The following is a 24,642-nucleotide window of genomic DNA, read 5'->3' as shown; positions in this document are numbered from 1 at the left end:
AACACAAAAATGGGTTTCAGTGTAACATATAAAATTCACTTGTGATCGGTTAACTTTCAAGGGTAGGAATAGTGTAGATACTACAATTGAGCTAATAAAGTGAAAGATACAACATTATAATCAGACAGAAAAAGATATAATTTAGTTAAACATGTATAACTGGATTAAAGGCAAAAACATGTATAATTTGACCCCAAAATTTTGAGAGCTTTATTTCATCTCACATTGGTACAACTAAGCACATCCTTAGTGTCAATGAATTCTACATATCAACATAGGATATAAGAATGACTATTAAATATATATATATACACACACACACAGAAAACTCACATAATAAAATTGTTAATTTGACTACTATTCATAATTCCTACCCATAAAATATTGGTTGTTCAATGCTTGTAAAATACAAGATTTCTACTGCAATTGGTTTTCAAAGCTTCCTTCAATGCTCAGCCTGGTAGAAACTAATTTTGAAGGTCACCATTGTTATGCCATCTTTTCCACTATCAGAATCCTGCTTACTATCTACAGGTTTGAGTGATTGCAGTTGAAAATCACCAACAAAGAGTTGTCATATATATCCATGCATACATAAGTATTTATAAACCCAATAAATCACACAAACATACGAACCAATTTTTCACGTGTGAAAATGCTGTGTTTATACGATGTTGTTTTATTTGTGAAATTTTCAACACTGGCTTATGTATGTAAAAAAACAGTCTTGAATGTGAATTGTAAAACAACACTGTATTTCCACATGTTGTTTCATACAAATGAAAACTGGTTTGAAGTATTTACTGCTAGCACATGATGTTCAGTGTTTACGTGATGGTATACAACCCCCAAAAGATCAAAGGAACCTCAACACCATAGACACCTACAACATATACTAGAACCACACATTATTAACACTTGTCAAATTAAGTGAATTACATTAGAACAACCACTGGCAAGTAGTTTCATAACAACCATTGAACTTGGAAAACCTTAACATATTTTCACTCCGATTTCTCCCACCCAAAATTAAGTTAATCCATGTAGATTATGTTCCACTACATCAACATTGTATTTAACAAATTACTTGCACCTTTGCCCAAATCTTTTGCTCCAAATTGTGGATGCTTTTGATGTATTGTACTTTGAACTCTTTTGTATTAATTATATATGAAAAAAANGATGTATTGTACTTTGAACTCTTTTGTATTAATTATATATGAAAAAAAATTGAAACTTTTACACATTGCCAACATTTCCACCCAAATCTTACTCTGAAAAACTGTGAACAATTTTTGCCAAAGTTTTTTGCGTAACCTTAAATTGTAGCTTACAAGCTGGGGAGTTTCAAAGAAACAGTCACTCTACTCCTTCGGTACATCTTACCCTTCTGACATCCTACTCCATGTATGATTCACTTGGTTCATTTGGTTTAGTTAGAATTGTGAACAAACACTTTCTCCAAATCATACTAATTATTTTGCCCAATTCATACTTGATAGACTTTTATAGAACATTCTTAAGATGAAATTTGGCCGAATTCTCTCATTCTTCAAGAAAAAAATTGGATACTTTTTGCTACAACTTGGGCAGAAGGGTTCAAAGTTCAATTTGTCGAATACAAATGGGGGCAAAAGATTTGAGGAAAAATAGGCTTACTGTTTATCAGAATGTTCACAATATGTCATACGAGTTTTTCAAAAGAAAATGATGGCTAAGGATTTGGGCAAAAATGTTATCAATTTTATGTCATTCAGACTGTTGATTCTGAACAATTACCGAACAAACATTTTCTATCTAACACTAAATTATATAGAGTATATCTTAATCATCCTGACCCCTTAATTATTTTTCACTTAATTATCCACTATTTGCCAAAAGCCTTTGGTAAAAATAGAAGAGTTCTAAAATTTCGTTGGGATATCCAAAAATAACGTACTTATATAACACGGAAAATTATTTGATCATATAAACTTAAATTTTATAAAAAGGTTTATGAGAATATTGAGATATTATAAGCTGATTTTCTAGTAATATTATCTTTTTAAATAAGCTTATTTTAACTTGGCAGGGAATTAAGGATGATAAATAGGCATTAACATGATGGGTACTGAAAATAATTTTGAACATAATAATATGTTTGCGGTTTTATTTTATTTATTTCCTTATAATCTTGTAACGTTAAAACTAAAACAGTCAAACTTTTTATGGAAAAATTAATGGTGAATTCATTTAATAAAGATTGTTACGATTTGTATATATTTATGTCATTAATTAAGSCATTTGATAATTACAATGACCCTTGMATTATATAAATACCGCAAACAACATCATAAAGTTTCATCAAACAAGTAGGGTTTCAAGATTGTTAAAAGATGGTTAAGGCTTTTTCATCTTGTTTCTTGCTTTTTGTAGTCGTTTTGTCAGGTTGAATTTCTATGCACGTTCATGATTTCTTGTATATATTATTTGATATCCGTTTTTTATTTTCACTTTTATATGTTTATACTATTAAGACCAAAACACACACAAGAAAGGTCATCAAACTTTACAATCAGTTTCCGTTACACTAAATCAAACAATCCAATTGTAAAGTTTATTGACCCTTTTTGTATTTTTATTAGCTCAACGATCTACTTCAAACTTTTCTTACAATCCAGTAGCACCCAATATTCTGATCTTTGTTATCTGTTATTCTTGTGAGAAAGCATGATCAACTTCAAGTCTCTGAATATATTGAGTTGATTGTGACTCATATGTATACTAATTTTATAATTCTTTATAATTGTCATCTTTATTCTGTGTTCTTTGCTTTGGTTGTAGTTGCAGTGATAAATGTCGACCACGTGGTTGCTCAAAAAAGATGCGAAAAGGTGTTGGACCCTAAAGCATGTACRCTCTATGATTGTAAGAAGCAATGCTTTCAAAGTTTTAACGGCAATGGAGAGTGTGTTCCCGGTTCCGTTTTTGGCACTTACGGATGTGTGTGTGTCTATGATTGTGAAAAATAGAAATTGACTAAAATGACATAAGTAGTCATAAACACGCTCAAATGATTTTGTCTTTATGTTTATTATAGTTTTTATATTTCATGAATTTAATAAAATTTGTGTCTTCAATTTACTATAAATATTTTATCGGTGTCTTTAGCATATTCATAACCATTCATAATTCATTTTAATGTCATTTGTTATGATATTCTGCATTAAGTATAAAATCAATTAGATTTTTTTATATAACAATATTGTCTAGTAAACTAGCATGTTCATCAATCAACAAATTGTTCAAATAATTTTCAAAACATGGCACAAATAAACTTATWCTAAACACATACAAGTGGGWAACCTVGATGTGTCACATTACTGGTTTTTATTATATACAATTTCCAAATTATAAYAGTCGCGCCGCCACAATCATTACAATAATCTTCCATCCATTAAACAAGGTTCTACAAAACAAAGCGCATTTGGCTTAGCAGTACCTTGTAACACGACTTTCTTAGAGGTCTAGGGTTCAAGTCTCGCTTCATCACGCTATTGAACTTGGAAAACTTGACCTTTAAAAAGATTGAGTTATGGGATACGACTGGAGTAATGTCCAGTTGGTTTTACCAACGTTCTTGCGTAGGTTACTTGTTCTAGCTCGTTCCTTTGAGTTTTTTCATACTTCGGGGGTGTTTGGGATTGCTTATAAAAGCAACTTATTGACTTATTCCAGTATGACATTGGTAATAAGCACTTTTAAATGTTTGGATAAACAACTTATACCGGTGTCAAACCGGTAATATGGAGTTTTTGAAAAAGTTAAATTCTTCTAACTTATAATAAGTTAATTAGGACTTTTATAGAAAATTACAAGTTGTTTTAAATAAGAAAAAATCCCAAACACCCCCTTCAACGATCAACATGATCTTGAATTCCTCAATTTAGGTTACATGAATACCTTTTTAAGAAACATAATTCTCGCATTCTCAGGTGGTTAACGGTTGATAGTTTCATTAAACCCCCTGTATGTACTCAAACAACGCCATATTCACGAAACACTTCAATTCATCGTGTATTAATCACATATCATGAGAAACGTGTGCTTCATTACCGATACTTGATCATTGTTCTCTTATACTTTTCAAATTTCTTGGTGGCGATCAAATGTTCATTAGCAAAAAAAAACATACAAAATTATTACCTACTTCATATCCAATGCAAATTGGTAGAAGACCAGATATGCATAGCATTGTGCAATTTTCATGCTCCATCGTCAAGAAATATAGATATGATGTACAGGTATAAATCAACTTAAAGTATTGTTCTAAAAACAAAATATAAAGTTCATACTATGTAACATATATTATATCAAAAGTCTTAGAACAAGAGTTAAAACAAAAATGGGTTTCAGTGACGTAGTAATATATAAAATTCACATGTGATCGATTAAAGTAAAAGCTAAAACATTATAATCAGGCATAGTAATATATAAAATTCACATGTAATCGATTAAAGTAAAAGCTAAAACATTATAATCAGGCAAGAAACGATATAATAAATTAAAATATGTATAATTGGATTAAAGGCTAAAAAATGTATAATTTGACCCCAAAATTTTGGGAGCACTATTTCATCTCACATTGGTACACCCTGGCCTCAATGAATTCTACAGATCAACATAGGATATAAGAATGACTATTTAATATATATACAGAAAACCAACAGATTAAAATTGTTAATTTGACTACTATTAATAATTCCTACCCATATAATATTGGTTGCTCAATGCTTGTAAAATACAAGATTTCTGCTGCAATTGGTTTTCAAAGCTTCCTCCAATGCTTCAGCCTCGTCAAAACTAATTTTGAAGGTCACCATTGTTATGCCATCTTTTCCAGTATCATAATCCTGCTTAATATCTACAGCTTTGAATGATTGCAGCTGAAAATCACCAACAAAGTGTTGTCATATATATGCATTGAACACATTAGCATTTATAAACCCAATAAATCATAAAAACACACAAACCAATTTTTCTCGTGTGAAAATGTAGTGTTTATACGATGTTGTTTCATATGTGAAATTTTTTTCAAGACTGTTTTATGTGTGGAAAAAAACAATCTTAAACGTTTCACATGTAAAACAACACTGTATTTTCAGGTGTTGGTTCATACAAATGAAAACTGGTTTGAAGTACTTACTGCTAGCAAATGATGTTTAGTGTTTACCTGATGGTATACAACCCCCAATAGATCAAAAGTAACCTCAACACCCATAGGCACCTACAACATATATTAGAACCACACATTATTAACAACTGCCAGATTAAGTGAATTACCATTATAACAACCACTGGCAAGTTGTTTCATAACAACCATTGAAGTTGGAAAACCTTAACATTTTTTCACTCCGATTTATCCCATTAAAATTTAAGTGAACCCATGTAGATTACATTCCACTATGTCAACATTGTATATCACAAATTACTTGCACCTTTGCCCAGATCTTTTGCTCCAAATTGTGGATGCTTTTGATGTATTGTACTTTGAACTCTTTTGTAAATTATATCTGAAAATATTTGAACCCTTTTTCACACATTGCCAGCATTTCCACCCAAATCTTACTCTGACAACTTGTGAACAATTTTGCCCAAATCTTTTGCCTAACCTTGAATTGTACCTTACAAGCTGGGGAGCTTCAAAGAAACAGTCACTCTACTCCTTGGCTACATCTTACCCTCCCCATATCCTACTCCATGTAGGATTCACTCGGTTCATTTGGTTTCGTTAAAACTGTGAACAAACGCTTTCTCCAAATCATACTAATTATTTTGCCCAATTCATACTTGATAGACTTTTATGGAACATTCTTAAGATGAGAAATTTGGCCGAATTCGCTCATTCTTCAAGAAAAATAGACACTTTTCGCTACAACTCGGGCAAAAGGGTTCAAAGTTCAGTTTGTCAAATACAAATGGGGGCAAAAGATTTGAGAAAAAATATGCTCAGAGTTTATCAAAATGTTCACAATATGTCAGACGAGTTTTTCAAAATCAACGGCAAAAGTCTTCTCAATTTGTTAAATTTGTCAAACACAATGAGTGCAAAAGTGTTCAAAATAAGATCACAATTTTGCCAAATATGGTTCGGGGCAAAGGATTTGGACAAACGTGATGACAGTTTGTGATATGATGGTTTTCGTATTCTTACATGGAGAATGGTTATTTTGAAAACAAATGCTGAGTACGACTCTCTGAAATGTAGAACATAATCTAGTTAGGTTAACTAAGCTTAACTAGGGTTGATCCAAGGTAAAAAAATATGCTGGGGTTTTCCAAGTAAGTGGTTGTTTTGAAATAACTTGACAAGTCCAATAGCTACAACARTAATTCACTCTTATCAATAATACCAAACTATAGTACGAGTGATGAAATTGAAAATTACCGACTAGTACAATTACAAGAGTAAAAGAATCATGAAAGCTCCACAAAAGCATCTATAAAATCAAGAAAATTTCGGGAAATGTAGGCAGAAAACTTATTATTACCTGAGATTTTACAAGTCGCGTTGGGGCATTTTTCAAGCATTCTACTGCTACTCCGCCATAGGCCCTAACTAGCCCTCCGGTGCCTAGTTTGATCCCTCCAAAGTGCCTAAGAATAAACAAGAACAATCAAAAAGAAATGAATAAGTTCAATTCTTGAATGTTCAATTCATCCACTATTTACTATGGAGTCAGGCATGTGATCTGATTGAAATATAATTGACTGTAACCCAAGAACAAATCCCTCATTACTTTTTTCCACTGAAGTGACAAGTATCTAAACTTTTAATATCGAAAGTAGATGATGGAAGTGAATTTGAAATTATATGTACCTAATGACAACAACCATCACTCTATCTAATCCTGAATTTTCGATGGCAGAATATATTGGTTTTCCAGCTGTACCAGATGGTTCACCATCATCATTACTTCGATACTGATTTCCGACCTAGAATGCAAAGAAACAAACATCATACAAAATTGGTGAGGGAACCAAGTAAATATCACGTTTCACGGTGGTCCATTGTATCATTTTCTAAACGTGCATGCATCCATCACCAAAAGTGTAGATCAAATACAAAATATTTGAGCAAATAGTATGCAGTATTTGCCTATTATATTTGTTAGACTCTTCTTTATGGACATTGACAGGCTAAAAATCATGAGCAGATCACAGTGGTGAGAGGCAGGATTCACTTTAGAACATGAACGCTAGCAATTGAGCATCCAGTTATGTCAAACTGAATATTTATGCAAAAAATAATAAAAAGAACCAAAACAAGTGTATATACCTTATAAGCCCAGCAATTATGAGTTGCGCGTGCATCTTGAACCTACACAAAATATAAGATGAAATCAGAAGTTTTAACAGCAATGAAGCAAATAAAATAACACAGGTGATAAAAAAAATAATTCTATTACAACTCTAAAAAGAAAAAAGGCAACATTCTCATTTAACTCGACTAATGTTATGCTAGAGAACTTTTTCCACATTTCCTCATTCACTTGACGGAAAACAAAATGGACGGATCATTAAAAGCATCAGGACACGCACATCAATATTAAGAATTAAAAAAATACACTGGTACAAGGGACCTGGGTTGTCTCCCTGCATCGCACAACAAGGAAATCTGGATCTTATATCTCATTAGTAGCAAGTCGTTGGAAATAAAAAAAAAGGAACAGACTTTGAATGCGGCTAAAACCATTATCAAAATGACTGACGATTTTGTTGTTTAAAATAAAATATAGAATATTTCAGATTAGAACTACAAATTCACATAAAGAACAACTTAAATGTGCCATCAAGAGGATTTAGTTAATGGTCCTTACTCCTATCTCTATGCCCTGGCATTCAGCAACGAGTCCATTTCTCAAAAGCAATGTGTAGATGGTTCTTACTCCTATCTCCATGGCCTAGTGCAAGGATATATACAGATACCGTTTGGCTCAAGAAGATTTAGTTAATCTGGACACTTGTAGCTAGTTTTTTAAATCTTTTTCTGATCTGCAGTTGTAGTTACTTGACTAGTGATTTTGCCATTACTGAAAAATGTGCTTAAGGATGTGAAAACAACTGTATAATTTCTTATGAATAGGAACAGATATGCAGCAGATTACTGCATACTGAGGATCTATCCCTACTGAGAACACTGGTGGTATAGACCTTAAAAAACATATGAATGGATAGTGGATAAGTTGACCCCTTATGGAACCTTACAACAAAGATAGCTGGATTGAAGTGGGCATACATTGCTGAAACGAAGTCCTTAGATCTTGTAGGTGTAACACCTCAAACCTAGAGCAAACTAGCCCAAATGACCGTCAATTGATTAAAACCATGGTAAGAAGTTATTAGCAGCCCACCGACAATGGTTTATAAGGAGCAAACAATTGACCATCGCAACTAATGTAGGACCTGATTTGGCAAATTTCCCCACTCAATTTGGTAATGTGCTTGTTATGCACGAACAGAAACTCAAAACCATCCACCTATAAATTATGGCCAATCAAACCAAATGACAATCTAAAGACCCAGCATGGTTTCTTGAATTTCTTTATGCTAGGGGGACATGCCATTTGCTTACCCATACAGCTTTGACTTGGTTCTCATCATCAAGGAGCAGGATCGACTTCTGTCGAGGATTTCCTTTCACATTCAAAATTTTAAAACAAAGACGGGGAAAAATGTTATTCAAATGAAGAAACACATAAGATTTTTATTGAAATGCTGACCTACTCTTGGCAAACGGCACATTTTCCTTCTTGTCTTGAGTGGTGTCATTAATGGAAGCCATATGGAACAGAATAGATCCTAGTGGAAGCAAATCTAACTCTAGATCTAAAAATGCAAAGTTAGAACTTAGAACAGTAAATGAGTTTGAACTTGAGCTCTCACTGGCCTGCTTTTGGATTATATTTGTATAGAGTTCCGTCCATTGTTATCATGGCCTTTGCCCTGGACCCCATATTGATATAGAATTACTGCCTAACGTCAATCCAGTGGATTAATGATGTCTTATACCAAGTACGAACATAACCACCAACGTAGCCACTTCGTGTACCTAGTTATCCACCGAGACTCTGCAGTAATTACTTGGGGTTCATAGGGCAGTACTACTACGTTCCCTTGTTTCATAATTCTTGACTGCTTTCTTTCCAAAGCACCAAGGATTTTGCCAAGTCATTATTTCCTTGCCAATAATGTTTACAATACTATTTAGCATGACATATGTTCCTAGTGTGGGTCAAGCATATGCAATGACTTCGTCACATTTTCTTCTATACTCTATTTAAAATTCAGGAAAAGAAAAACACAAGGTAGAGCACTTGTAGACAGAAACAGGACAAACCATGAATGCTGCTATCAGTATGATTAAAGGCAGAAGTTTCATACCTTCCAAAAAAGCCAGAGTTTTATAAATCAAATTTAAACAGCTATTTTTCAGTCACCTGTTGACAATAAGCTTAGGGAAAAGTATTTGAAAGATAGTTTGATCACAAACACAAGGAGGTTATTGGTTTTCTACGATACATATCTCACAATTTCAAGGTTATAAAGAAATTAGCAAACTCACTTTCCACGCATATATTGGGGAATAGGTGAACACGTGTCGTCTTGATATCAGTTTCAGACTTTTACATAGACTTTTCCTGTACTGTGCCATGTATCTGGGGGTAAACAGTTTTTAAGTATAAGTGTGCGTTTGATACACAAACAGAACAGGACGAGAGTGAGGTAGGCATTGTACAGGGTTTTAGGGTTTTAATTTGACATGATTAGTTAGTAATTTACCTAATTTTAGTTGGAAGATAAAATCATTTTTGTCTCCACGGTCCCATCCTATCCCAAATCTAATGCCACACCAAACATGCAACAACGGTTTCTGTTCTCCCATCCTGTCCACCACACCATACACACCCTAACAGCCTAACTGATGTTCTGCCACATTGATTGATTGTTTTTGCAGTGTACTATTCAACTACAAATCCATCATTTTTCAGATAACTTAACCCCAAGATATCTGTATGCATGGAAGTTGGTAATCCTTTGAGATTTAATCACAAACAGGTGGTTAAAGTGCAAGGGATGGAGTAAACTAAATGGCCCAAATACGAATTCCAAAAGCAAATGAAGAGGAATATATGACCACTAGAAATCACTTTTGAAAATCTCAGAGATAGGTTTGCATCAGTTTGTTATTTGAACATGTCCAGAAACATATACTGATAAATAAATTACGAAGAAAATCCTCAGTCCCAACAAAGTCGTTTCTCATTTTGGAAATTGACCTAATATTTTCAAATTCAAGACTGATCAAACCCCTTTTGTTTCTAACACCAAAATTGAATAATTTGTAACGGTTTAATTTGGTTCTCAATATTTTCTGCTTGAACCCAATCAACTTTTTCTTATTACTTTTTGCATCAAGTATTTTCATTTCAATTATCATAGGGAAATTCAAAGCTGAAACGAAACAGATAATATTCATCGATATTATATTCTGCAGCGGAAGGAACATCAGAGTAGAGTACCTCGGAAAGGAAAGATTGAGCAGAGCGCTCGTCGGGGATGTGACCGGCAATAGCGATGAATTTGCTCTTTTTAATATCACGTTCCAAGCTGACTCTCTCAGCGATGGTCGTGAAAGCTCCACCGCCGGTAGAGGTAGCGGCGACGCTGGTGGTGGCGGTGACCATCGATCTGAGAAGAAAAAGAGTGGAGGAGGAGATCCGATGATGGTGGTTGTGGACGTGGTAGTAGCAATGGTAGGTTGATATCAAATTCGATACCTGCATTTGGATACACCTGCTCTAATTGTTCGATTTGGAATCCCTTTTCTTCGATAATCGAATCGAATACGGCGTCGTGTCTCTCCAATTTTCTACCAAATAACAATATTATTTGGGGCCATAAATTTCTACAAGAATTCAAGAAAAGCCCATAAGCTTTAACGAATTGAATAATACACTCGTATCTATCTTTTTTTAGGATGTGTTTGGTACTTTGGTATGTTAAAAGTAAGTTAGACATTCAAATATTAAGTTAGTTATCTGACAGTTAAAGGTAGTTACTTTGGTGAATAGATGTGTCTATTAGTGAAGGGTGTCTTTTGGCCTTAAGGGTATAACCCTTGGGTGTGTATATATACGTTGGGTGATACCCAGTGTACAAGTGAGTTTTTGTTGTGTAAATATGAAGTTGACTTTTTGACAACAAACTCTTCTTTTATGTATATGTGCAGAAACTGTGCAGACAAATCATTTCAAACTTTGTTATCTAGAACATCTTTGATAAATTCAAATTTCCTACGTATATTTGATGTTTTCTTCTATGTATCTCCAACATGGTACACTGGACATGGACAGGGACAGGGACAGGACAAAGATCTCTCCCATGTTTGGCATAAATTTTATGTGGAATAGACAAGAACAGAGTGAAATAAAATGGAACAGGCCTATTCCACCCCTACCCCATGGAACAGGGTGGAACAAGGTAGAACAGACTTATATTTTACCAATATAACCTTAAAGTAAAACTTAATTCTCTTCTAAAACATCAAATAGGACTATTTTTTTATATTTTATTCATTATTTAAATTTTATCTATCGTATTTTATGTTTATTAAATTTTCATTTTACTGTCCTCAAAATATTATTTTTATACGGTTTCCATATTTTTATTAATTTATGTAATTTATTATATATTAATAATAATAAATAATATAGAAAAAAGATAAAAAAAATAAAAATAGAAAACTACATAAATTTTTTATTTGGTGTCATTTTAATTGTTTTGACGAAAACTTCAAATGATATATTTTGTTATAAAAAATAGTTATTATATTATAATTTAATAAATTACATAAATTAATTAAAATAAACAATTCATCAGGGGTAAATTGGTCATTTTACTTGTTTTGTTATGTCCAGTTCTATCTTACCAAACGTTGAACAGTTGTTCTATCATGTCATGTCCTGTACTGACACCAAACACACCCTTAAAAACATTCGACGGATATTTCACAACTAATTTTTTTGGGATTTAAAAGGTGGATAAACTAACTTTGAGGGGTGCAACCCCTCCGGAATATTAGAACATACAGGGGGCACTAACCAAAAACCGAAAAAGTGAAATCAATCAAAAAACTATAAAAAAATCTTGTAATAGTGGGATTTGACTAAAAACACAAATGATGATTTTGTGAGCCTTTAATACACCTTAAAGGTGCACATACTCGACAAAAATCTTAGATTCAACGTTGTTATAAACAGTAACACATATTTTAATACTGAAAATATAATATTTATAAGACATTTCCTCATTTTGAGGATTTGTGTATCGTTTTTGGGAAGGATCGAACTTAAGGAAATAATACTAGAGATATCGATCAGATGGTTGAGGAGGCGGACATGGAAGATCAACAACGACACAATCAGATGATGGTTTTGGAGATCAGGAACAACAATCAAATGTGCGTAGCAGTGGCGGGTCCAGGATTTTTGTTTAGTGGGGTCACCTTTAAGGTAGACTAAAAACCCGCAAAATCGTCCGATGTGTTTTTAACCTAATTACAACGTTTTTTTTAGGGAATTTTAAAGTTTTTTGGTTGATTTCGAAGAATTTTTTAGTGTTTTTGTCGATTCCGAATAACTTTTTTGGTTTTTTTGATTGATTTCAACATATTTTTTTTGTTAGAGTAACAGTTTCGATTAGGGTTGGGGGCCCATAGAAAAATGTAATGGGAGGAAGTGAAAGGTAAATCATGTAAAACCTAAATTTTAACCTATGAATTTTTGTTTTTGAGTTTTTGACTGGGGTCCCTTCCCCCCTTCTTTAAAGCACTGCATCTGCCCCTGGTGCGTAGTGATGAAGGTTCTAGTCAACGTAATAAGATGAAAAGTCGAGGTGATCCTTTTCTAAAAGTAGTGTTTTAAATTTAGGGATGAAAATAGAATTGAATTGCAAGCCATGAGAATAAAAACCGAAATTTTAAACCACAGGGACGAAAAACGTATTCTGATATTTATAAGCTAAACAACAATTTACAAAACTACTTCAAAAAGGGTACTTTGGTCATTTATAGTTATTTCATTTTAACTCTGAGATTACAATTCTGTCAATCAAACAGATAGATTCCAATTCATTATACATATTACATTTCAATTTATGTCAACCAAACGTGTGGTTAAATCTGATTAAATTTCATTCAAATTCCTACAAATTCAAATTTCTTTGACATATTACAATTTCAACATATTTCATTCTAAAAATTAAACACCACCTTATCTATACTATATTATAAAATATTTGACAAAAACTCTTAAAACCCATTTTTTATGCATAAAGTACTGTTTATTAATGCATATTACTTAAAATTCTAGATTACAAGTAAATTGTTCGTATATACTAGGGGTGCTCAAAAACCCGACCAACCCGATCAACCCAACCCAACCCAACCCGAACACGAAATAACCCAAAACCCGAAGCAACCCGATGTCTAATCGAGTTGTAAAACTATCAAACCGTAGGTATTGGGTTGATATTGGGTTACTATTATTTGAACTCAACCCAACCCGATAAACCCGATATCCTTTTATTTCTTGGATTTAATATGATTGTTGAATTTCTATTAATATATACATTAGACAATTACACTATCATGTATGTTTTTCATATACACATATTTTCAATCTATTCATATCTCTATATAACTTATTCATATATATGTTCAGTAACTGTGGACATATATATGTAAATTGAGAAAATTAACTGAATGTAATATACGTAAGAAATATGGATAAGTTGTATCAAATGGTTGATGATGAAAAAAAAACTATGAGTAGAAAAATAACATATTCAAGGTTAGAAGAATATTTTAATATACCAAAGTATCAACCCGTATAGGTTGGGTTGGGTTGGGTTAATTTTTTTCCAAACCGCAAGCATTGGGTTGAGTTGTTTAAATGTCTTCAACCCAATCAACCCAACCCATAAGCATCCCTAGTATATACAACTTATTAAAGCTTCATGTTTGAATTTGTGTAACTAATTACAGATAAACATAATCAAATTCAAGATAAGTATCCCATTTTAAATATAAAAAATCTAAAATATATTTAGGATAATCATTGAATTCAAAATACTAAATATTATCTTTATAAAAAAATTATATTATTAAACTAAAAATAAATGAATAGAATTAAAGAAATTACACACACAAAAAACAAGAATTTTTAAATATTTAATTTGATTTAAAAAATTTATGATATCTTTAAATTTATATTTTATTAAAAAAAACATTATCGTTTTTTCGGTACCACATAAAATCGTATTATAACATCGACGGAGACATAATAAATAAAAAATTAAAATCAAGATATATCTCACTGTATTGGGCGAGTACCCTTCTAGTTTTCATAATGACAAAAGCTATACATATATGAGGTTTTTGAACCAATTTATATTATAGATAAATAAAATTAATATCTTTAAATGTTATCATCACATGTAAAATAAATGATATAACAAACATATTTTTTTTAGACAACTGAAATATTATGTCGTATTTTCTTCTCGATCGTGTATCATGTGTTTTATTTATTTCCGTATCCTACAGTTTTTTTGCAGGTTTATTAGTGTTTTAACTCTGAAAATGTTATAAAACAATTGTTGAACTTTAACATTCCAAATAATACAGTACAAATTTATAGTTTTTATATAAACATAAAATTGGGTAAAACACAAACTCATAATTCTAGTTCTTGTTTGTATGATTTTCCCTCTAATTCCATCAAACAGTTCTCTTGTCATTCGGCGTTCATTGACAAAATAAAATTTAAAACAAGAAAGAAAATAAAGTTGTAAACAATGATGTAAAATGACTTGTCACTGCATAATTTGTTTCACATTTTTTGTCCTTATTCCTATGTCGAATACCAAAACCTACAAATTATATAATAACTAGAAGGGTACTCACGCAATACAGCGAGATGCATCTTGATTTTAATGTTTCATTTCATATTTTGGGTCTATTAATATTATGATGCTATGTGGTTCTGAGAAAAAGAAAATGTTTTTATTTTTAAATTAAATATAAATTTGAAGATATCATAAAATTTTGAAAAAAATAAACGATATTAGTATTAAATTAACTATTTAAAAGTTCTTGTTTTTGTATAATTTCTTTGATTCAAATTTTTATTATAATTTAATTGAGATTTAGTAACGAAGTAATAATATAATTTTTTTTATAAAGATAATGATTCTGTTAAAAACTCAATAATTATCCTAATAAATTTTAGATTTTTTATATTTTAAAACGAGATGTTTATCCTCTATTTGATTATGTTTATCCGCAATTAGTTACACGAATTCAAACATGAAGCTTTAATAAGTTGTACTTAAACACAATTTACTTGTAATCTTGAATTTTAAGTAGTATGTATCAATAAACAGTACTTCATACATAAAAAATGGTTTTTAAGAGTTTTTGTCAAATGCTTTATAATATAGTATAGATATACTAATCACAAATAATGACATCAAACAAAGAGAAAATTTGTGGCAATACATGCATCTCGTAGTTTTATTGTTTATTCGATTTTTCTCAGATTAGATGAAAAGTTTAATAATATATTGAGTTTACACCATTTTTTGCATTTCACAACTTGTATGACAATGTCTAATGGGGGTGGAACCAAACTCGATCAAGTTAAACCAGAATGAAACAAACACAAAATATTATTAAATAAATATAAGCCAGTTTGGTTTTTATACAGAGTCAGTCTGGTCCCATATCATATTATGAACCAAATAAACATTTAGTTTGTTCAAACCAGATAAATTATATATAAATGCACATCATTTCAAGTTTGAAAACTTAAAAAAAACCTGTTTAATTATCATCTGGAATAAGATTAGATCAAACCAAGAACAAGTTTTTGAAAAAGACCTTGAATCAAGCCAAATATACCGAAAAACAAAACATATCCCTAGGAAAGTTAAACGAAGGAATCCTACACATAATTATGCAAAATGATTTTTAATGATTCTTATGCTTTGTATTCGAATCTAACGAAAATACGAACATATTCGTTGATTTGCTTTTTTATATAAGCAAAAAAGTCCAACTTCATTATTAACATTTAAAAACTTTCAAAAATAACCTGTTTTAATATGTCATTTTAACTTTAAAAAAAGGAAAAACGTTACTTGATTTGAAATTTGAATGGACATAGAGTAAGTCAACTCTCAAAAACCATTTAAAATATTTTAAAAAAACAATAACTTTGTTGTTGATATAATTAAAAAAATGCCATGTATATAATTTTATGGGACTAGATTTTGAGAAAACTGTGAAAAAGGGAAGAAAGAATTGAATAACCCATTTAAATCATCATATATAATTGATCAAAAAGTTGATTATACTGAGTGTTCTTAAAATATACCGATATTTTTCTAATAAAAAATTAAGGAAATATAAAAAGATTAGACTAAAATAAATTTAAAAAAAAAAAACAATCACTTTATTTTGATATATTTTTCTATGAGTTTCAGATTTTTTTTCTAGATATTTTGGAATTACATTTAATCACCAAAAATAATAAATGCGGATAGGAATTCATGTAACCGTAAAAACCATTGAATAGGTGTATCAAATGTTTCCTATAATCCTTCAACTTTCCCCAATGCCATCATCTCATTCTTTCTCTCTCTTTCCATCTTCGTAGCACATGTCTTCCACACCCAATCATTTTCCTCCCTTTCCCCTTCGATTCACGTAAACCCTAATCTGAATTCATATCTGAATCTCTTGGGTTCACATTTCCTGTTTCAATCTTACTTTTACCCATGGGATTGAAGGGATTCGTCGAAGGCGGCATAGCATCAATTGTCGCCGGATGTTCAACCCACCCACTTGATCTCATTAAGGTTCGTATGCAGCTGCAAGGCGAAAACACCCACCATGCGCAGCTGGGAACCAACAACAAAGTTTCTCGGCCTCCGCGTGTGGGTCCCATTGCGGTTGGGATGCGGATCGTCCAGCAAGACGGAGCAGCAGCGCTCTTCTCCGGCGTATCCGCAACCATTCTCCGCCAAACGCTTTATTCCACCACCCGTATGGGTCTCTACGACATGATGAAGAACAAATGGACGGATCCCGAGACCGGAAACATGCTTTTGTGGAAGAAGATCGGTGCCGGATTAATCGCCGGTGGGATCGGCGCCTGCGTCGGGAATCCGGCCGACGTATCGATGGTCCGCATGCAGGCTGACGGAAGGCTTCCGGCTGCAGAGCGTCGCAACTACAAAAGCGTGGTGGACGCTCTATCACATATGGCCAAAAACGAAGGGATCGGTAGCCTGTGGCGCGGTTCATCGCTTACGGTGAACCGTGCCATGTTAGTGACCGCATCGCAGTTAGCATCGTATGATCAGATCAAAGAGACGATCTTAAAGAAGGGTTTGATGGAAGATGGGTTGGGGACCCATGTGGGTGCGAGCTTTGCAGCTGGGTTCATTGCTTCAGTGGTTACGAACCCAATCGATGTGATCAAGACTCGAGTCATGAACATGAAGGTGGAACCAGGAAAGGCTCCGCCGTACGCGGGTGCCACGGATTGCGCCATGAAAACCATAAAGAGTGAAGGTCCGATGGCGCTTTACAAAGGGTTTATTCCGACGATATCTAGGCAAGGACCATTTACTATCGTGCTCTTTGTCACACTGGAACAAGTCCGGAAATTGCTAAAGGATTTTTGAATTTCATTGATTGATGATGACGACGACAAATATTTCAGTATTGGCGTAACAAAAAGTTACCATAGTTTTATTATTTTTTTGTTTTTATTTTGAAAAAATGAATAATTTAATTATATTACATCTTTAAAAAATTTAATGCAAGTGTTTACGTATTAAGCATGTATTCAGAAAAGCTATTATTTATAAGAATAAAACGAAATACAAAAAGATATGGGTCCATTGGAATTACTATTTTTAAAGTAATTATTACGTGTAAAACGTAAATTGAGATTGAAATCTTTTTATATATGTTAAATAACAATCCGTTTTTCAAACAGAGGACGAAATGAGAGATAAAAATACAAAAAGAAACTTGTAACAAGATTAAAACAGAGATAACGGAAACAAAACGACCAACCAAAGCTAACGGTCACACGCAACAAAATTCACAAACCTACAGATGAAATTTGTCCAATAGATGTTTAGGTCCTTTGACTCGACTGAAATACACTAAAAAGATAAAAATTGAACTTTAATGATAGATTTAATATACCCACTAGAGAAGATCCATTTATTACGTTGATTATATAACAAAACCGATTAAATTATACTTTCAACTTTAATTGTTTGATGTATAAGCCTTTTTTTTATTATTTCAATTATACAGGTGTACTATTTTTTATGTATCGAATTAAAATATTACATTTTTATATATGAAAATCTCTCTCTCTCTCTCTCTCTCTCTCTCTTTCTATATATATATATATATATATATATATATTATATACACGTGATTATCATCCTTTGCTAGTAAACAGAAATTAAACAAAAGATGCGTGACGTAGCCGTTTTATGTTTCTAACATGTTGATTGTAGATGTGGGAAAATATATTCTAATTTAGACTTTTTTTTTTTAAATTCATAAAACCTTATTTTCAAAAATATAATATTACCTTTGCGTATTTTATAAACAGGTAAATTATATAAAGCTGACTGTAGTGATTAATTAATTTATATAGGTAAGTGAAGGTGATGACTCTTATCTGGTTACCGCTTGTCTTGTAAATTGTTGCTTACAGTGTTGCTTTGATGGACTATAATATTATCCAATTAGATAAGTGAGAGTCTTGACTCTCACTGTGTTTAGATAAACGGCCTCTAAATTTATATATGATAAGAAAGTTTAAAGTTGTCGGACCTTGTATTTTCATCCATCTAGGTTGAGCTTATTACTTTTTCTTAGTTAACAATAATATTCTAAGTCTCGTCACAATATTCATTATGGCATGTTTGACTCAAGGTTGATGTTTGATGCTACGTTAAGTAAGTGGAACTTCATGGCCTAATGCAGTTTTTATAACTTGCTAGTGGTTTTTCTTACCTTTTTCATTGTCTTTTTCTTAGTTTATAGTATAAAAACCTAATTTAAATGGTTAAATATTATTGACCCATTAAATAATAATTGAACATATATATATACTTGACATACAAATTACGATTTTAAAAACGTCATGACTTCTAAGACTTATGGGATGTTTGACAGTTGCTGAATGTTTTGATACAAAATGATTAAATGGTCAAAATAATTAAAAGACTCTTATGATATAGTACAAAATGAAATATTATTGTTCAGTAATTATTTACAATAGAATTAGAATTTTGCATGGTTAAAAAAAATCCATGATATAAAATCATTTAAAAAGTTTTAGATACGTTAAAAGACAACATTTTTTTATCAAATAAAATTCATTTTTTAGCGATTCAAAAACAGTTTCTCAATAAAACTATTAAAGGATAAATAAAAATCACTTTTAAGGTCAATTGTGGAACCCACATATTTATTAATTTAAGATAAGAAGAGGTTGGACCCATGAGGCGGGAGCACCACACAACCAAATGAGGAAAAGCCAATAAAGGTTTAAGACCGACATACGCAGGGTCCCACTCGGATGGACTTTTTTTTACCTACCTCCTCAAATTTTCATATTCATTTTTTTTTTTTTTTTTCTATAAATTATTTATTACGATCTTCATAGAATCAAACCGTATCTGAATTTGATGTATATGCTAAACATAAAATCTTATTTATTCAGAATCAAACAAATAGCGTTTGAATTTGATGTATGATTTTAAACACACCCAACAAATTAAATCATATATAATATTGAAACTTCTCGTCTTTTGAGAGTTGTGGTGAATCTGATGATGCTGTCTTTTGAGAGTTGTGGTGAATGTGATGATGCTGTTGATGGTGGTTTGTATATTTGCCATCCACATATAACAGCCTAAAGAGCCAACTCCATAGCATCATAATTTCCAATGTTCTATAAAGAACACAACAATTCAGACAAGAACTCACCTCAAAATATTTGATTTCTCGATATTCAACCGTAAGGAAAAGAGACGCATCCTTGAAGTCGGTATTTTTATTCACATATAAGCATACTACTGGACCCAAAAACTATTCCGATGCAATCTAGACTCATATAAGAGGATGGTTTCAGTGATCTCACATATCAACTTTCCCCCCCAGAACTTGTTGCTTAATCTCTTCGATCTTTGATGCCAATTCATCTCTGTTTCTCTGCAAAATTGATACGAAGATCAAGCTTCTCTAAATAAACCTTTTTATTCGTTATGCTATTTTAGAAACCGTCAACAAACTCACACAACCTGATACAATTGGGCCAAAACGCCATGCGTTTTTAGTGGTTAGGTTAACTCACATACACACACGATGACACGAAGAAATAGCGCACTACTGCTTCCGTACCTTAAAGAGCAAGTAGCGTGAGCTGAACCAGATAGTGTAGCCAAGACCCACCACTTCCATTAGCTTAGGAAACTAACAACAGAAAATGGAACCAAATTTTGTATAAGACAGAGGTGAAGATGTATTAAGATGATACTTTAGCAAGTATGAAAACCAATAACCCACCAAAGGTATATTATCAATGGCTCCAACTATGGATGCGGTTAACCACAGGGCTGCAATGCCACCTACACTGAGCAGAGCGATTGAAAAGGAATCTTCAAAATCCAACTACAAAGAAAGAACAGTAATGCTAGTCAGTACACAGATAGTAACAAGTTATCCGATGGCTGCATCAGGATCGCTCTAGTAACATTTAATCGGTGAAAAATTAATCACCAGATGGCAGCCACAACATTACAACTTATTTTTTTCCTTGCAGAACGAGAAATGTTGGAAATTCTATTTTAACCATAAACTTCAACACAAAATGAAAAACACAAAATGACCGTGCAAACATTTATAATATGTTAATATGAGATAGCTGCTACCACTTCAGACTTCAGAGAATAAGATATTCAAAGGCAATAAAGCTTTTAGTAACATTACACTAATGCATCAACGCCCAATCCTGAGTCTTTTAAGATCAATGATGGACATTAAGAGTTACAAGTGTGACATGAAGAAGAAAAGATTGATAAAGGCTCGTTGTGATTATAAAGATTCGATTTTAATCCACTAGATCAGGTTCTTTCTATGAAGTTGTTATAAGACCACCCAATTAAATGGAAATCTGTTGGTACTTGCAGGTTTGTTTGTTTAGGTACCTTTTTTTGTGTTGGGGTGGGGGGGATCCTTCTATGGCCTACAATTAGTTGATTTCTTTTTATACAATTACCACAAGAAGCATCATTTTCTGCCATATAAGGAATGCAAGTATTTGCTGGAAAATGAAACTCAAAACCAGCTTACATACTCAAATCGACAGTATTTGTTTCATGACTCCACGTCAATTAAACAGTTGACGTGTACTAGGTATACAACTAAAACTGAACCATTCACACAGTTGGCTCCATTAGAAGCAACTGAGCAAGAACTCTGGATAGCAAGGGGCAAGGGCAACTAGAAGGGAGGCCATCTTGTTGCAGCAAATTACTATCCAGATAACCCTAAAGACATGCTAACAATAAAACATCAAAAGCATAGTGATCTAGGAGGCACGGGCAATCCATAAGGTCCATCATCACCTAGGAAAGACAATAACAAACCATATCACGAGAGTACATAAATTACATCTTACTAGAGTTGGTACAACTACGAGAAATTCACATATAAGACCATGAAGGAGCAGGCACATAGTACAGAGAAATATTTAGAAAATTATACCTCTACTTTGAGCTTATTTAGAAAATCAAACTGCGGGAACTGATCATTAGTCTCAGCGTCATCTTTGAATAGACCAAATCCTCCAAACCCACTCTTCTCCTCAGCTTGAACTTCATCATCCGTCACTTCACTTTCAGGTTCATCTTTGACATATTGATTTGTCTCATTTGATGTTTCCTCAGGAGTTGTTGCTTTTATGGATGAGTAGTTGATTACATCCGGTTCTTCTTTGACATACTGATTTGCCCCACTCGATGTTTCTTCAGATGATGTAGCTTTTATAGAAAAATAGCTGTAATAGCGCGATCCTGTGAAACAAAGATAAATGAGAAAACCAGTCCTTTCTGTGAAACAATGATATCCAAAGATAGTGTGTAAACTTGTTCATATTTTCACATCAAGTGCAACAACATGATTAATGCACATTTAGTCAATTCTATATGAACCTTTTGCAAGAACTTTCCAGTAAACATAGTACTTACAAGTTCGAAGTAAGTATTTACATTTTGGGGGAAAACAGTAATTAGATGGAATGATAAGCTCGCTAAATTGCACAGCAAAATTCGCTTATCATGGAAGGGAAATATACTACTTTGCAACACCAAAATCATAGATCTTCACATCAATCATCCCAAAATTCACCAATTTGGTTGAAAAAATACGCACACGTAACTAGGTAATGCATACTCTAAATTTAGGGTTAACAAGACGACTATCAAACTCTGCTCAATGCCAGATAGAACCATTTTTCCGTATTAGATCCATCAAATCACACATTTTTACAGAAACAGATTCAAAGAGATCCAAGCCCTGCGTACTCGCATGTGAGAGGCCAAAACGCTACGACATCACCATGATCTTCAAACTGATTATTAGGTGTCGTATCTTTTGTTCCCTTCCAATGACATCTATCGATTTCCCATTAATAAAGAATATTCAACAGCAGAAAATTCAAAACCAACTGAAATATTAAAGAAATCTAGGGTTTACGGTAGCAACAGAGTAAAATAGATAAAAAGAGAATGTTGTACCTGGATAGTTGCGAGCAATCGGGTGGAATTTCAAAGGAAGAGAGCATCTCCATTGCAGGGTAGGTCTGTAAGGAGTGAAGGGTGTAAGATGATTGGGGATGCAACGAGTAGAAGTACAGAGCTCCATTGTTGTCGAAGGTTTTGGGGGGTTTTAGATTGTTCGAGTAGGGTTCTGTATTCTGCAAGACATCCCGCCCGGTATTCAGCTTATAGTAAACAAATTAATTTAAAATTTCTATAAATAATTGTTACTATACAAGATTAATTATGATTTATGAATCCCTCTCTTATTAAAAAAAATTATTTTATCATAAAACATTTTTAGATATTAAAAAATTGTAAGAGCATCTCTCTCTCTCTCTCTCTCTATATATATATATATATGGAGATTACATTCTATTTTACAAATTAAATCATATTATTAAAATATTTTTCCTCTCATGAATTTTTAACATCAAAGGCTTCTGAATAAAGGATATCTGGTCTAGTGGTGTTATAGTCTTTGGCCTTCTAAAAAGTTAAGAATAAATATATGAGCTTATTTGTTATATTTGTCATATATAGAAACATCAAGGCTTCTGAATATGATAAAAGTTTATTTCTCTTTCATGATCACAATTTTTTGAGTTTTTCAAATTTATAGAGTTCCACTTTCTCATGATTTATTTATTTTAAAGAATTTGTTAATTATACTCTCACATAACATTGTTGGTAAGCATTTCTTATCAGATAAACCAAACAGAATAAGATTCACCATCCTACCTTACTGGGTAAGATTCTTAGTTCTTGTCATATTTATCGAAAGGTAAATAAGGGTCAATATATAAACCCTTACATTAGCATTTGTTAAACAACCCCTTAATTCCAACAATCACAACATTTGTACATAAAACTGTATTCTTACAAATGCATATTTATAATTATGACATGGTTGTAACATATTTTTCATACCGAAGTTACGTACACGTATCATATTTCATAAAACTGATTGAAAACATGTATATATTGTGTGTGTATAGTTTTTCATGCCGAATTTACCTTGATATCGGTTTAATGACTTGGCTGAAACAAGAACCCAAAACTACCATTAGCTTCTTTCTCTTGGTTGATATTATATATATATATATATATATATATATATATATGTATATATATCAAAGGTTTTTCGTGAGACCCGTAAGACCAATTTATGTTCATTGATTAAATTTATAAACTAATAATCTAATGATCTAAATTTGCAAAGTGGTAATTTTGTAATTATTGAGAAGTCTCGTGGCGTTTATAAATGTTCAGATCTGACGATTGTAAATCTAATTCAAGAGTTGAGAATTGGTCTTACGGGTCTCACGAAAAACCATTGATCTCAAGTCTATATATATATAGGGAAGGGTTCAAACGAGAACCCCTGTGATTTACGAGAATGCGAGAACAACCCAATAACCTCTTGTGATAAAAAAATAAAATTAAAAGATTTTTAAAATTAGAATTGAAATTTAAAAAGATTCAAAAATATTAAAAATAAAAGGATAATAATGGAAATGATATCATAAAATCTTTTAACACGATTACACACGATCATGATTATCATTATCTAATAAACGGTTAATCATGTAATATGGATGTGATAATCATGTGATTATCACATTATCGCTTATATCAACACGATTTGGGTGTGATATAGGTGTGATAATCATGTGATAT

At 32.3% G+C, this 24,642-nt stretch overlaps 3 protein-coding genes across 3 annotated transcripts; 1 reads left to right on the top strand and 2 right to left on the bottom strand.

The window, feature by feature from the left end:
- Positions 1–4,563: 4,563 nt before the first annotated feature.
- LOC112518086 (IMPACT family member in pol 5'region-like) lies at positions 4,564–10,918 on the bottom strand. Its single transcript, XM_025125656.1, has 6 exons — positions 10,563–10,918; positions 7,319–7,360; positions 6,860–6,975; positions 6,531–6,636; positions 5,213–5,266; positions 4,564–4,925 (listed from the first exon to the last, which is right to left on the bottom strand). The coding sequence occupies exons 1-6, from the start codon at positions 10,824–10,826 to the stop codon at positions 4,767–4,769; spliced, it is 741 nt and encodes a 246-aa protein (XP_024981424.1). The 5' UTR covers positions 10,827–10,918; the 3' UTR covers positions 4,564–4,766.
- Positions 10,919–16,881: 5,963 nt separating this feature from the next.
- Positions 16,882–18,000, top strand: LOC112529233 (mitochondrial uncoupling protein 5-like). The gene has a single exon (XM_025140408.1). The coding sequence runs from the start codon at positions 16,882–16,884 to the stop codon at positions 17,791–17,793; it is 912 nt and encodes a 303-aa protein (XP_024996176.1). The 3' UTR covers positions 17,794–18,000.
- A 2,114-nt stretch (positions 18,001–20,114) lies between these two features.
- On the bottom strand, positions 20,115–23,138 carry LOC112515958 (protein CURVATURE THYLAKOID 1D, chloroplastic-like). Its single transcript, XM_025122947.1, has 5 exons — positions 22,942–23,138; positions 21,911–22,218; positions 20,711–20,815; positions 20,546–20,617; positions 20,115–20,356 (listed from the first exon to the last, which is right to left on the bottom strand). The coding sequence occupies exons 1-5, from the start codon at positions 23,066–23,068 to the stop codon at positions 20,282–20,284; spliced, it is 687 nt and encodes a 228-aa protein (XP_024978715.1). The 5' UTR covers positions 23,069–23,138; the 3' UTR covers positions 20,115–20,281.
- Between the last annotated feature and the right edge of the window lie 1,504 nt (positions 23,139–24,642).

The sequence above is a fragment of the Cynara cardunculus genome (assembly GCF_001531365.2).
Source record: "Cynara cardunculus var. scolymus isolate 2C chromosome LG 1, CcrdV1, whole genome shotgun sequence".
NCBI classification, from domain to species: Eukaryota; Viridiplantae; Streptophyta; class Magnoliopsida; order Asterales; family Asteraceae; genus Cynara; species Cynara cardunculus.
Note: the sequence above shows the minus strand (reverse complement) of the source record. Positions and strands in the feature narration are given on the sequence as shown.

Excerpts from the sequence above, each read along its gene's own strand:
- LOC112518086 (XM_025125656.1), bottom strand. The coding sequence starts at position 10,826 with ATGCAGGTATCGAATTTGATATCAACCTACCATTGCTACTACCACGTC. Across the intron at positions 7,361-10,562 it reads CTCAATCTTTCCTTTCCGAG|GTTCAAGATGCACGCGCAAC; the intron begins GTACTCTACTCT and ends TATTTTGTGTAG. Across the intron at positions 4,926-5,212 it reads TGGGGGTTGTATACCATCAG|CTGCAATCATTCAAAGCTGT; the intron begins GTAAACACTAAA and ends GGTGATTTTCAG.
- LOC112529233 (XM_025140408.1), top strand. The coding sequence starts at position 16,882 with ATGGGATTGAAGGGATTCGTCGAAGGCGGCATAGCATCAATTGTCGCC.
- LOC112515958 (XM_025122947.1), bottom strand. The coding sequence starts at position 23,068 with ATGGAGCTCTGTACTTCTACTCGTTGCATCCCCAATCATCTTACACCC. Across the intron at positions 20,816-21,910 it reads TAAATAAGCTCAAAGTAGAG|TTGGATTTTGAAGATTCCTT; the intron begins GTATAATTTTCT and ends CTTTCTTTGTAG. Across the intron at positions 20,618-20,710 it reads CCATTGATAATATACCTTTG|TTTCCTAAGCTAATGGAAGT; the intron begins GTGGGTTATTGG and ends TTCTGTTGTTAG.